The sequence below is a fragment of the Sturnira hondurensis genome, unplaced genomic scaffold, assembly GCF_014824575.4.
Source record: "Sturnira hondurensis isolate 20B ecotype Veracruz unplaced genomic scaffold, ASM1482457v3 Scaffold0004068, whole genome shotgun sequence".
In the NCBI taxonomy this organism is placed as follows: domain Eukaryota; kingdom Metazoa; phylum Chordata; class Mammalia; order Chiroptera; family Phyllostomidae; genus Sturnira; species Sturnira hondurensis.
In genome coordinates, this window is record NW_028076699.1 from 6,884,091 (window position 1) to 6,898,218 (window position 14,128).

The 14,128-nt window shown below is 36.4% G+C and overlaps 1 protein-coding gene across 2 annotated transcripts in view; it reads left to right on the forward strand.

Moving 5' to 3' along the window:
- EPS15 (epidermal growth factor receptor pathway substrate 15) overlaps nucleotides 1–14,128 on the forward strand; it is a 131,425-nt gene that overhangs the window by 57,035 nt on the left and 60,262 nt on the right. For both annotated transcript variants that reach the window (XM_037043305.1, XM_037043304.1), the window contains exons 9-12: nucleotides 2,973–3,062; nucleotides 4,023–4,168; nucleotides 5,715–5,871; nucleotides 9,255–9,340. In XM_037043305.1, coding sequence (XP_036899200.1) covers nucleotides 2,973–3,062; nucleotides 4,023–4,168; nucleotides 5,715–5,871; nucleotides 9,255–9,340 — 479 coding nt within the window. The remainder of the gene's footprint in view (nucleotides 1–2,972; nucleotides 3,063–4,022; nucleotides 4,169–5,714; nucleotides 5,872–9,254; nucleotides 9,341–14,128) is intronic.

Consider the following 14,128-nt stretch of genomic DNA (forward strand, 5'->3'; position numbering starts at 1 on the left):
CATTGAAATCTTCAGAAAGATACTGTAAATGCTTCTTGGTTAAGTGTCTACCCCAGGCTGTATAAATGCATTTGCTAATACATTTCAGTTTAGAAACTAGTTGCCAGCCAGACCTTTTTTGTATGTTGAGTATGGTCATCATTTGATTTAGTTGCTGCATTTGTTTTGATGGCAGACTTTGGTTGGGATAAAGCACAGTATTATAAGAAAACAAAGTCACTTTTCTGTTTTGTTTTGTTGGTAGAAAAATTGATTACACTTTTGTCAAGGTAGCTATTTTCAAGGCAACATGAAATTAATAATGTAGTGTATTTTTAGCATTCAAAAAATGTGTTGTCTATTGGCAGCTGATGGCTGACATAGCTTTTTTTGTGTCTAGTGTCCACTTTTCCAGGAAATGACTCCGATCTGCAGTGAGAGGAATGCTGACCTTCAGTGTTCACGTTAATCACTTCTTTTAGCTCAGTGTCCATCTGATAATATTACATATATTGCAGATTTGGGTGAAAGTGTGTGCTAGCCAGATTGTTTTTTTTCCCTTGGAGTCTTAAGCTTTTGGAAATAAAAAATTTGTGCTTCTAAAACTGAAATTGGAAAAAAGAAAGAAAACTGAAATTGAATTCTTCAAGTTGACTAGTGAATGGTGAAAGGAGAATTCTTGGTTAGGATCCAGTGGTTAAATGTGGTCTCAGAATAAACAGCATCAGCATCACCTGGGAACTTCCTAGAAATTCTCTATCCAACTGCAGCCTTGCTGATTCTAGAATTCTGGGAGGAGGGCCCAGAAATCTGCTTTATCAGGTTGCCCAGGTAGTTCTGATGCCTACTACAATTTGGATACCAGTGGGTTAAAGGTTAGTTGTTTAAAAAAATCGAACATTTTTATATCAAAATAAAAAATTTTTAAATAAAAAAAATTTAAATGTTTATGGATTTAAGAGAGAGGAAAGGAGGGAAGGGATGAGAGGAGAGAGAGAGAGATTGAGAGAGAGGGAGAGAGAAAAAACATCATTGTGAGAGAGAAACATCAATTAGTTGACTCCTCTATGTTCCCTGACCAGGGATTGAACCTGCAAGCTAGGTATGTGCCCTGATGTGGAATTGAACCTGCAATCTTTTGGTGTAGGGGTTGACATTCCAACCAACTTACCCACCCAGCCAAGACAAAGGTTGGTTTTATTTCTTGTAGAAGAGAGCATGGTATTGAAAAATTACGTGTGCTCCTAATACAGATGGTCAAATCTGGAAAAAAAAAGCTTTGTAGCCAGAAGATCTTGGTTTAAACCTTACTATGTCACCTCTTAAGAAATATTGGACTTATTTCTAGCCTCAGTTTCTTCATTTGTAAAATGATACTAGTAGTCACAGAAATCATGGATTGTATTAGGTGTTCAATAGTACTGATTTGAAAGTCCCACAAAACTTAGAATTAGAAGCAGACTTATTTTGAGGAACAATTGTCATTTTTAATGGAAGAAAAAATTAAGAAGTATTTAATCTTCCTTCCAGTTGCTATTGTAACCTTTCTGGGGGTTCCAAGTTGCTTTGAGTAATTTCATTTGCATAAAGATAGTTACGGAAAATTTTCACCTTCTGAAAGTGTGGAAATGCCTTGAATTCAAAGTGGAAGCAATATCCTGATACTGTCTATATGTAGGTTGTCTTGTTTCTGCAAGTGCTTTTATTTAATAATAAAAGACAATTTTAATAGGTAAAACATTCTCATGGTTCAGAAATCAGTACAATATAAGAATATTCGGTGGGAAAATCTCAGTCCTGTCACTGCCCTCAGCTGCTCCATTTACATCTACTCCATAATGAACCACTTTTCTTAGTTTCTTGTTTGTTCTTGCAGAATTTCTTAAATGCAAAATAAATCTGAGTAATTATTACCCCCTTACCATAGAAGATAACACAGTATGCACAGTTATATATACTAACACTGTACTTTTCTCATGTTTAACAGTGTATCTCAAATATCTTTCATATAGAGAGCTCTATGATTTTTTTCTGGTCACTTTTATTAAGGACTACTTAATATACAATGAACTGCATTTAGTTTAAGTGTATACTGTGGTGAGTTTTAATAATTGTATGTACATGTGAAGATGCCACCACAGCTAAGATACAGAATGTTCCCCTGCATTATTTTGTTTCATAGTATTTCATTGTATGGATATACCATAATTTTTAGCCAGTTTTCTATCGATGAGCACTTCTATTAATTATAGGAAATTCTGTAATTAATCTTTTTCATACAGCATTTCCTATGGAAGCAGGTAAGTCAGGATAGATTTCCAAATGTGATTGCTCAGCCAAAGGGAAAACAAGTTTGGAAAGTGTTGCCAATTTGCCCTTTGAAGACTTTGTACCAGTTTGAGCTCCCACTAGCAGTGTATCTGTCTCATCAAGCTGATGAAGTGTAATGAAACTCTGGATTTTTGCCAGTTAAGTGGAAAGTTGTATTTTAATATAATTTTAACTGTATTTTTTATATGAGTGAAAGTGAGCATGTTTTTGTGTATTAAAGAATAAGGCCATTTGTAGTATTTCCTGCAAAATATCTGTTCATACTCTGCTTATTTTCCTATTGTATTTTTTTCTGTTAATTCCTAGGAATTCTTTATACTTTAATTTAGGGAGATTAGCTTTTTCTTTGCAAATATTTTTCCCAAGGTCATTTGCCTTTGGCATTGCAAGAACTTTTGTTGAAGGGTGTTTGTCTAAGATTTTGCTACACAGGATATCTTCCTAAAAGTTCCTTAGGAACTTATTTTATTTTAATTTATTTTTCTTTCTTCCTCCTTTCTTTCATATCTCCCTCTTTTCCACTTTCTTTCCTTCCCAGCTCAACTTCTTAAAAACAGGATTTGAGACATTGAAAATACTTTGTTATTGAACAATATTTAATTCAACGGGTGGATGTTATAAATGATTTTAACGTATATGACCCTGGTTCATCTCTTTTGAAGGCCATGTTTTTGGTGTACTGCGCACTGGAGAAAGAGCCTGTGCCAATGTCCTTGCCTCCAGCCCTGGTGCCACCTTCTAAGAGGAAAACGGTCAGTATATCAGGCCCTATGCCGTTGATCCCCACTTCAGCATCAGCCAAGGAATCTTACCACTCCTTACCGCGTGTAGGCATTTTACCTACCAAAGCACCATTAAGACAGGTATAGATTTATCAGTGTTGACTTTAAAAAACAAAAACAAAATGCATGGCATTTAACAGTTGATTGCTTGATGAAAATAGAAGGAGCAATCAAAGGGATCAAGATTCAGAGCGCCCTCTGGTTGAATCTGCATAACATGATGTCCTGGAGAAAATAGATAATCCTTCTCCTGCATTTGGCTTTACTTAGGTCATATGGATGGTTCATTGGCTTTGCCTTGATCTACCTAGAAATAAAGTTGGAGGTAGCAGATGCTCCATGCTAATCTGGCATGCTTGCCCTAACTAGTTAACAGATGTTTTGTTTGTTGAATTTTCAGTTAACTCTTGATTCTTAGGGTACAGATTATCCAATTTTGGGCTATCTAAGACCTTTTTTCCCTTCCAGCTTGCTTTTCGTTAGGTTGAAAAAAGGAAAATAATGACAGGCTATGTAAACCAGCCAGTTTGGCCATAGTTAACAATGCTGAATGAAACTAAAAACTGGAGATTGAGAATTATCTGAATATTTTGTTTAAACAGACTCTCCCAACCCACATTCATGTGGTCATTCATAAGTCAAGAGTTAACTGTGTTCAGATTTACTCATTACTTAAAAAGGAAAAAAGTAAAATGGGCATCTTTATAGTCCCACTGACCTATGTCTTTCTTCTGTAATTTTCTCTTTACCACAGCGTTTTGGTTGGGGGTGTGATGAAAATGATGCACTGGTGCTGTGATAGTAGTCAGAGGGGGGTAGAATTGCTCAGAATTTGTGACAGATGCTGTCATGGGTTGAGAGAAATCACTTCAGTTTGTTTAACTTTGGCAGAATTTATATGTATGTATATACACACATTTTCCCCTGCAGTGGGTTGTGTCACCTGCAGAAAAAGCTAAATATGATGACATCTTCCTGAAAACTGATAAAGATAATGATGGATTTGTGTCTGGATTGGAAGTCCGTGAAATCTTTCTGAAGACAGGTTTACCTTCTGCTTTACTAGCCCATATTTGGTAAGACTTCATTTACATTGATTTAAAAATCAAATACGGTTTTGAACCAGAATCTGGTTTTGTGCATTCTTACTTTTAGGCATTTGTAAATATGAAACTTTTTGTTTCAGCGTTCTTTATCGAAAAATTTAAAACTGAAGATTTCTTCTGGATAATGGGCAGAAGCCTAGGAATGGGTTACCTAAAGTTTCATAAGATTGACAGTGTCAGTTATTGTTACTGGAATGTTAAAATGCGGCATCTGTTATATCAGACCACACAGTTTGAGTTCATCAAACTTAAAATTTTAAGGGAGAATCCAAAATCTGAAATTTGTATAATTCTGTAGGGTATATATATGTGTGTGTGTGTATATATATACTTTTATACCTTCACATATGAATTACATTCTTGGTCCTTACAAAAGACAAGCCTTAATGTCTCTCATGAATTTCACATTCAGTGAGATAATGTACAGGAACGTGCTTTAGAGCGTGCCAGCTGCCAACCCATGTGACTTTGGCAGAGGTTAACTGGAGGTTTTCAAGGGGAAGCAACCATTAGAAGTGGAACCACAGTTGCAAAGAGAAACAGAGAAACTTAGAAAAGAACAAAGGGACAAGAACCCAAGACCGGGAAGTTTATGTGCATAACTAATCACAGCTGCCACTTTTGAGTGTCTGGGGTCGGCACTATGCTCAGTAAGATGGCAGCTGTTAGGGGCGTGGCATCATGCCCTAACTTTTTGCATGCTTTGTCTCTAATTCTCACAGTAATCTTGCAAGGTGGATGTTTTCTCCACTTTATAAATGGAGAAACTAAGGCTTGGTGAGGCTAGACAATTTGGCTAAGATCACAAGAATAAGTAGAAAAGCTGGAATTCAGGGTTTCTTTGACACTGTAACCTATAGTCTCCCTGTTGGGCCATATTGGTTTTCACTGAATCAAACAGATCAGGACTTCAGAAAGCTAACCTTAAAAAAAAAGAAGAAGAAGAAGAAAAAGAAGAAAATAGAATAAAACATTTGCTGTTTTTCTTCAAATGACCTTGTAAAGCTTTCCAGATTGTTGCTCTTCACATGTGATTTCCATTTGCAGCTGTTGTTTCTGCTTTGACTCGTTGATCCTCATATCCTCCCACTCCAAGAGGTGCAGAAGCAAGCTGACATGGAAATTTTTGCTTGTTTCAGAATTTTACTAATGCCACTAATGAACCAAATTTGTTGAAACTTAGGTTTCATTTATTTACATCTTTTAATGTTGAAATTTTGAGAGTAGACATTGTTAGGATTCTTTGGTCCACTATAACTCTTACTCAGTAGTGGCTATGAAAATTGGTAAGAAGAAGTACAAAACAAACCCAGATCAGAGGCCCCAGCTCAGCACCAGGATGAACATTCTGTTAGTCTTTATCTTTTTTTATCTCTTGCTTCTAACACTGGATTGAGTTTTGGGTAAGCCACAAATTAGTACGACTTTTTAAATTTAAGTGATTGTTTTTTTTAAAAAGCTATTGGATTTTTAGAGTGGTGGTTATGGCATTTATACACTCTGTTTATTTGTGCAGGGCATTGTGTGACACAAAGGACTGTGGGAAGCTTTCAAAGGATCAATTTGCCTTAGCTTTTCACCTAATCAATCAGAAGTTACTAAAGGGTATTGATCCTCCTCACATTCTTACTCCTGAGATGATTCCACCATCAGACAGGGCCAGTTTACAAAAGGTAAGACAACTTAAGAGAAAACCTTAATGCATTAACAGAAAGGAACGAGTGCTATGTTAGAGGACAGACTCGATTTGGACGGAATAGTGGAGCAGTGTATCTGGCTAGGAGCAGAGCCGTATACTGTTTGTGGTTTGGTTTGTGACTGTAAATATGCTGAATGCATGTGTGGCATGTTTGAGCTGTCCCTTGTTTACCCTGTCATGCATTACACATGGCAGCCACATTTCCAGTCTCAAAATTGGGAAAATATGGTCTTTTTCCTTCCTCCTGAATTTGTGGATTAATTTTTATGAATAGGGTATGAAATTTAAACCAAATTTGTAAGAATTATTATGTTTCATTTGATGATTCACTCTAACAAAAAATAATACAGATTTGAAAACAAAATCAAAGAGATTATAATTGCTTTTATCAGTTTTAAATTTAAACAAACACAAGAAAAACTTTATGTTAAAACTGTGTGGTTTTTGCCATATTGATGTCCCTCTGTCCCTGAGCACACAGCTGAATTTCATACCTGTGCAGCTAGAAAGAAGGTCTGCTGCTTTTGGTTTGGGGCCATCAGTATGAATTTTCAGAGCTCCGTTGGTTGTGCCTGGATTCTTCTCTTCTCCTCTAGAAACCCTTCCAAGTATATAGTGCATTGGATTTGCATACTCTAGTGGCTGTTTGCTGTTAAGAATGCATACTCTGAATCTTTAAATTTCTTGTGACCTATAAAGCAATCATTGCTGTGGTGACTCTTCAGCGTTATAGGAATTGTCAAATGTGTGATACGAGAAAAGCACTCTTTAAAATGTCAATGGGATATTTTGGTTTGGCATTCATTTTGTCACAGAGGTTTAAAAAATCCCACTTAAACAAACCTAGTAAAAGTCAAAATTTGATTTGTTTCCAAGTTGTCTAAATGGAAATTTACAGCCACCAGGTACAGAAGTTACTTATTTTTAAATAAAATAAGTATTTGATTATTGGCTTTGTGAGTTTTGGAGGGGGAACATTTTATGAGTTTTTTGAGAGTTCTTGTGATGTGGGATGTGGGTTCCCTAAATTATGGAGAAGGCTAAATAAAAGTGATGCCACCAGAAAGGTAAAGGTTGTAAATCTGCGTTGACGTCCTCTGCTGTGACTGTCTTGCAGTTACAGAGTGCTCTGTTGTGTCCTCCTTTCTTTTACTTATGTGACTGTTTTTCCCCCCTTGCTGCCTTCATTTTAAACCCACTTAGTGTCCCACCAAAACAAATTACAGATAACGACAACTTGCTGAAGCAAATTATGTTTGTTCACTGACGTCTCTATGACATTAGTAGACACTTCAAGTTGTATCTGCTCTACAGAGTTTTTAATGTTGTAGATTTGTTTAAAGTTTATCCACTAGAGAGAGCATAGACATCCCTGTCTATTTATGTCAGATATCAGTGCTATCCATTAAAATGGGATTTTTATCACTGTATCTTATCTAACCAAAATTTCTAAACTTAAAAATTAAAAGTAGCATTTATTTTGTCTGTACAATAATCTCTTTTTATAAGCTTATTATTTTTTTTTAGAACTGCATTTTTTTGTAGCTTTGACTAATCCTTTTTTGAATGTTGCTTTCTTTTCTGTGTTTTTTCTAGTTTGGACTATTTTTTCCCTACTCCAGCACTCTCTGCTTTTCGCCTTTCTTGTACTGTCAGTTTATTTACTCTCTCAAGGTTAGAGCTTTACTTTACGCCTTTTTAGCATTATAGTTTTGGGTTTACAAGGTGTATTTTGAAGTTAGAGGTTTTTTATGCAGCAAAGCTGATGCAGAGAAAATATCTAAATAGCATGCTTCTGTCGCATGTCTGTTACTTGCTCCTTGTGTGTGTTCTCACTTGCCTTCCCAAGGCTCTCTGATCCACGTAAAATCACCAAAGTGGGATTTCGGGGTAATGTACGCAAGAAGGCGAGAACATATTTTGAAAGAAGGGAACATGCCCTACATTTTTCTGTATATGCCCTTTTATACTAGCTGTACTGTGTTTTCTGGCTGCATGTCGTTTTATTGCTTCAGTGTGGGAGTTTGTTTTTGTGTCAGGGTTGAGTGACACAGGCTGTGCCCCGACTACTGTACACTAATCTTCCTTCGAAGTCATCTGTGGTGTCACCTTATAACTTGTTTGAGGTTAAATTTGTTTGTTTCACTCTTCTTATAAATGATGTTTTTTAATAGTAAATGACTGTCAAATGTGAGTCACCTTCTTTGAGTCAGAGTGATAAGAGAGCTGTGGAAGTCATTTCACAAACAAGATTGAACCGAGGTGGAAGAAGCTCATTGAGAGGCCATCCATCTTTTTTGAAAAATTTTTTATTTTTAGACAAAGGGAAAAGGAAGGAGAAAGAGAAGGAGAGAAACATGAATGTGTGGTTGCCTCTTGCATGCTGCTACCAAGGACCTGGCCCACAACCCAGGCATGTGCCCTGACTAGGAATCAAACCAGTGACCCATTGGTTCGAAGGCTGGCACTCAGTCCACTGAACCACACCAGCCAGGGCTGGGGCCATCCATCTTTTAACAGCATCTTCTGCTGAGGAAGTTAATTACAAGAATAACTTAAATGTATAAAATATGAAGTTTGTAGAGTGACTCCACATGTATTATTCATTTCATTTCATTTTTAAAGTGATCAGGGCAGAAATTATTTCTGTTTTACAGTGAAGATCATGTAGCCAGTGAAATAGTAGAGCCCAAAATAAATTCAGCTAGATTTTCTAACTGCAAGTAACATTCAGAGACCAATTTTGACACCTTCATTATTGAAGGAGAAACATATGTAAAGGATGTGATATATGAAGGTAGTTTCATATATGGTGATAATAATATTTACTATGGAACATGCTTGAGCATGTTGATGCAGTTGATTTTACTTTAAATAGACATGAAAAATATTTAACAAAAGTAAACATTTGTTGAATAAAATCAACCACCATTATAATTCTAAGACTCAACAAATATTTGTGTACTTTGTGGCACATGAAACAAATACAAATAAATCACCTTTCATCTCCACAAGAAATACACACTTCAGTGGAGGAATTACTTTATAAATCTGATACTGGCTGTACTACAAGTTCTGGACAGGCTAGAATCAAGTGACAGAGACATTGGGATCTGAAGTGATGGTACATAATCTAGAACAAAAGCTTTTAGAGAACTTAAGGGAAAATGTCTTAGTACATAACTGTGTGCATTTAAAGTTGTACTAGATAGGCTGTTCTTAAATAAATTAAAATTGTTGGTAATACCATAAAAAATGTAATACCTTCTATCTGTGTAGTGCTTTTAAACATTATAAGTGCTTTGTCGTATATAATTTTACAGTAATAATGTATAATTGTGAACTTTCTGTTTTTAGAACATCATAGGATCAAGTCCTGTTGCAGATTTCTCTGCTATTAAGGAGCTAGATACCCTTAACAATGAGCTAGTTGACCTGCAGAGGTATGTAAAGTAAAATTATTACAGCTGACTGTATAAACACTTCTGTCTCTCTTTCTTCTCTTTCTTAGTAAATACTACTTTACTTGGTTAAGTACTGTGGTTCTTCAGTTGGGAATTGTATACCTTGTTTCATCAACTCTCAGGCAACCTTTAATTGTAGGAGGCACTGTTTTCCTCTATACTATTTGATTTCACACAGTGAAAAATTTGTGTCTTAGGATGAATGAAATATACTTTAGATATTTGAATAACATACTAGAAAAATGTTGTTTAAGAGCACAATCTATTAAGGAAGTGAACTATAAGCTGGCTTGTGTTCCACTCTGTGGAAGGAATATGAAATGCAGAGACCCTGCCAAGAGCTGTCGTAACTGCTATCCCATTCCTCTCTAACCTCCTAAAATTATTTTTGTTTAAATCCTTACCTGAGGACATGCTTATTAATTTTTTAGAGAGGAAGAGAATTAGGAAGAGAGAAAGGAGAAACATCCATGTGAGGGAGAAACATCAATTGGTTGTTTCCCATACACACCCCAGCCCAGGAACAAACCTGCAACTTACGCTGTGCTCTGACTGGGAATCAAACGTACAACCTTTTGATTTATAGGGCATTGCTCCAGCCAGTGGATCCACACCAGCCAAGGCTAAAATTACTTTTTTAAAAGTGAGACTTATTCCATCTATAAGGCATATTGTATTTAAATATCACTGCATTTACGTAAACCCCCTTCTTCTTTACCTTGACAATACTTTGATGCAGATAAATGACTGATACTTTATTTTATTGATGGCATTTAGACACAAGGGAAGTAAGTAATTTACCTGGACTATATGGCAAGAACTTGGTAATGATCTTTCCTCATCCATGAGACTATATTGAGATTGCTGCAGAGAAACTTGGTTGTGATTTTTTTTTTCCATTGCTAGAGGGAACTCAACCCAGGCAAACTTCAGTGGGAGTGAATTTGTTGACTTGTGAAACTAAGACCTCTTAGAGGTAGTGATGGCTTAAGACTTAGCTTTATACTGGGACTCAAATCATATAATCAGTTATGTGATTCTTTTGCTCTCTCCATTTCTGGTTTCCATTTCTACTGCTTTGATCCATTCCCAGATGGATTTTCTGATTATGTTGTCAAGGTGGCTATAGCCCTCCCAGCCTCAGGTACTTACAGTTTCTAATCTAGTGGAGTGCCTGCCTGTCTTCTAGCAGTTCCTGCACAAGTCATAACATTCACCCTGATTGGGCTGGCTTAGCGTCCTGCTTTCCCTGAAACAATCAGTGGCCAGGGATGTATATAGTTTGATTTTTCACAAACACTGTCCAGAGAGTGGTGGGTGGTAGTTTGCCACCAACACCACATGAGTTGGAGAGGGAATTCCCATGTGAAAAATCTGCAAGAGAGAGAAATGAATTCTGGAGAGGTAAATGTTTGCTGAAGACAGTATGGCTTTAAGTCACCAGTAATTTCAGTGGTTAGCAACTTTGAATAATATTACTTGATATTCTATAAACTTATTCTGGGTACTTCTTAAAATGTCATTGCTTAGTTTTAAGCATACCTACAAATTCTTATTTTCTGATAAAAAATTGGCCCTTGCCTATTATATAAAGCCTCTAATATTGGAATCCTAGAAAGTAAAAACAAAAACCCCTTGAATATCATGTAGTCCCACTTTCTTAATCGTGGGGAGAAAAAAAACCCTAAGTCACATATCAAGTCAGCAACTATGTTGGCTGGCACCCAAGCCAGGTTGTGTAAGTTCTATGTCTCTTTTCTTTCTATTATATATTATATAAGTGTGTCTGTAATTAAGATTTAAAAACACTTACTTTGGTTCAGAATAGGAGAAGTACACATTTGATTACTGAGTCTGTGATGGTGTGTAGATTTTTTATTTTCACATAGTCCGTTAACATTTCTTGCCTTTTATGTACTGTACACTATATAGTTATTAGCTTTGAAAATACTTGTCTTCTTGCCTCTCAGGCCTATGAAAATGGACACATACCCCAATGTCATAAGACATGCTTGAGTTCATCAGTCGTTATTTCACATGTAAAATGTTCTGTTGTGAGTTTTAATAGGAAGTAGAGCATTGTACATAAAATGTTCTTGCCAGTGCAAACATTTGCAATTCTTAGTTATTTTGGTCAATTGAGATTTCATTAACTTCGAGAAATCCTAATGTTAAATTGTACTGGAGGCTGTCTTGTTTAGCAAATCACAGCTAACATAAAACACACATATCTAACATTCTGTGACTGTTTTAGTTAAGAAAATGATAGGCCTCCAAAGCCTTGTTCGTAGTTGTAGTCATGTTTTATAAATGTGCAGTACATGTATATGTGATTTGACATTTGTGGAAATACTTCCCGTAGGCTTTTATTAATGTGAGATCTACAATGTGGGCAAACTTCCCTCATTTGTCAACTCCATTGACGTCATAATGAAACTGATGTACCCATGCTAAAATTGATTGTTAAAATTTGGTTTTATAAATGTTTGTATTAGGTCACTAATTCCTTTAACTTTTGCTACATAGGGATTTAAATACATCAGTCAGACTAAATTAGTATGATATATTTGGGGGGGGGGTTGTATGTTTTATAGAGAGGGGAAGGGAGGGAGAAAGAGAGAGAGAAACATCAGTGTGTGGTTGCCTCTCACCTGGCCCCCACTGGGGACCTGGCCTGCAACCCAGGCATGTGCCCTGACCAGGAATCGAACCAGTGACCCCTTGGTTCGCAGCCTGCATTCAGTCCACTGAGCTACACCAGCCAGGGCAGTATGATATTTTTAACTTAAAGAAGGAAAAGCAATGATTGTAATATAATAATCTTAGCAAATACCTACATCTCTCACCTGAGCTCAAGACCTATGTTTTTTATTGCCTAGCAGTGTTTTCATCTGAATCTCCAGCAGGACATGGCTTTCTAATCTTTCCCTGTTCACTGTCTTTGTCTCTTTTATTTCCCTTTCTCAGTGATATCACTGTTCATCTAATCATTCAGGCTACAAACCTGAGATTGTTTCTTCTTTTCATCATTATTCTCCTATCTTTAAAATGTTTATTGAAATCATTCCTACCTTCTCATCTTCTTTGCCTGATTAACTCCCCATCCTTCAAATTTCACCTTAGGTATTATTTCCTCCAGACTACTTTATGTCCCAACCCTGTACCTGTCAAATCTTATGCAATAGCCTGTTGTACATTGTTTTTATATTTACACCTGTCATAACATTTACTGTGCTTTCTTCTAATTGTGTATTTTATTTGGCAAAATAAAACTAGACTATGGACTTTCTTTAAGCATAAGAACTATTTGCTTGTTCACTGTTGTAACCCTAATGCTTAGTTTACATAATAGATGAGACAATAATTGGCTCACTGTTGAAATCTGTCCCTTTTTTCTTCTGTTTCTGTCTTCCTTTTAGCATTTATCTCTTACCTGCATCACTGTTATAACCTAATTAACTCTCTGCCTTGAGCTTCTTGACCATCCTACCTCCACTTGATGCATGAAGAACAACTCAGATCCCTTAGTGATTCCCCATTCCCAACTAGATCCAGGTCACTTTTCTGAGTACGGCATAAAGGCTCTTCCCTTGTGGTGTTTCCGTGGCATCCTGATCATTATTCTGTCTTAGCCACCTCCCACAAAAGAGTAGAATCCTCCCCTGGTAGCACTGTAAACTTTCTTGAAAGTAGACACAGTGTGTTTGCTCTTGTACTTTCAGGGTTCCAATAGTGCTCTAATCTATTTCAGTTTTATGCCTTTTCTCCAGCCACATGGTGAATAGGCTTATTACCTCTCACCTCAATATGCCACTGCTTTTTAATTCTTCTTTGCCTTTGATCCTACTGTTCTCCTTTGCCTGAGACACCTTTTGTCTTCCAGACTTTCACTCATGCTTCAAGGTTCAGCTTAAATACCATCTCCTTAGTCAGACCTCTGAAAGGTTGATTGCTCATTGATCTTTCCTTTCTGCTTCTAGAGATTTTAGTGTTTCATACTACTCACCGTATTTTATTGTGGTCTTTTTAAAAATATGCATTAAAAAAAATCTGAACTCCTTCAGGTTAAGAGCTGTATTGTATTCATTTAGATAGGTTAACAAATCGACACACACATTGCCTGAAAACATAGAATCTTAGGTTGGTTAGTTGGTTGAATGAAGAAGTCAGAGTATGTTATAAATATTAGAGTATTTCCCATATTTAATTCGTACAGTTTATGGCACTCTAAAGGCCATATGTTAAATGATGAAATAAAGCAAAACAACTCAATAGTAGTGTATTTTTGAAGATATAGTAGAGGATTTTGTTGACAAAAGGATTTTTAATCTTCACAGAGAATGAGGTTAGTGGTCTGATTTTTCATATTTTCACTGTTTTTGTGTCAAGGAGCTCCTTTGAAAATCTGATGAAGACTGTTATATTTAGCCCAGGAAAAAATATGTGTATCTGTGTACATCATTTTGCATTTATTTCAGGAGTTTTCAGGCCCTTAAAAACTATCCATGAAACCAGTTTCAAGAACCTTTCCTCTGAAAGTTACGTGGCTCACTTGGCAGTGATAAAGCAAAATGTACTGAGAAATTGCTTCATTCAGTGTGGTGGTGGTGAATTATGCTGAGCAGCAGTTAACATTTGTTTGTCTTCTACCAGCTTCTTCTTCCTTCCTGTCTCTGTCCTTTTAGCAAGAATATCAGGAAGTAAAAGCTACATCCTGTCAGGCCAGTTGTTATCCTGGTCTGGGGCCAATAAATGGGATAGATAATT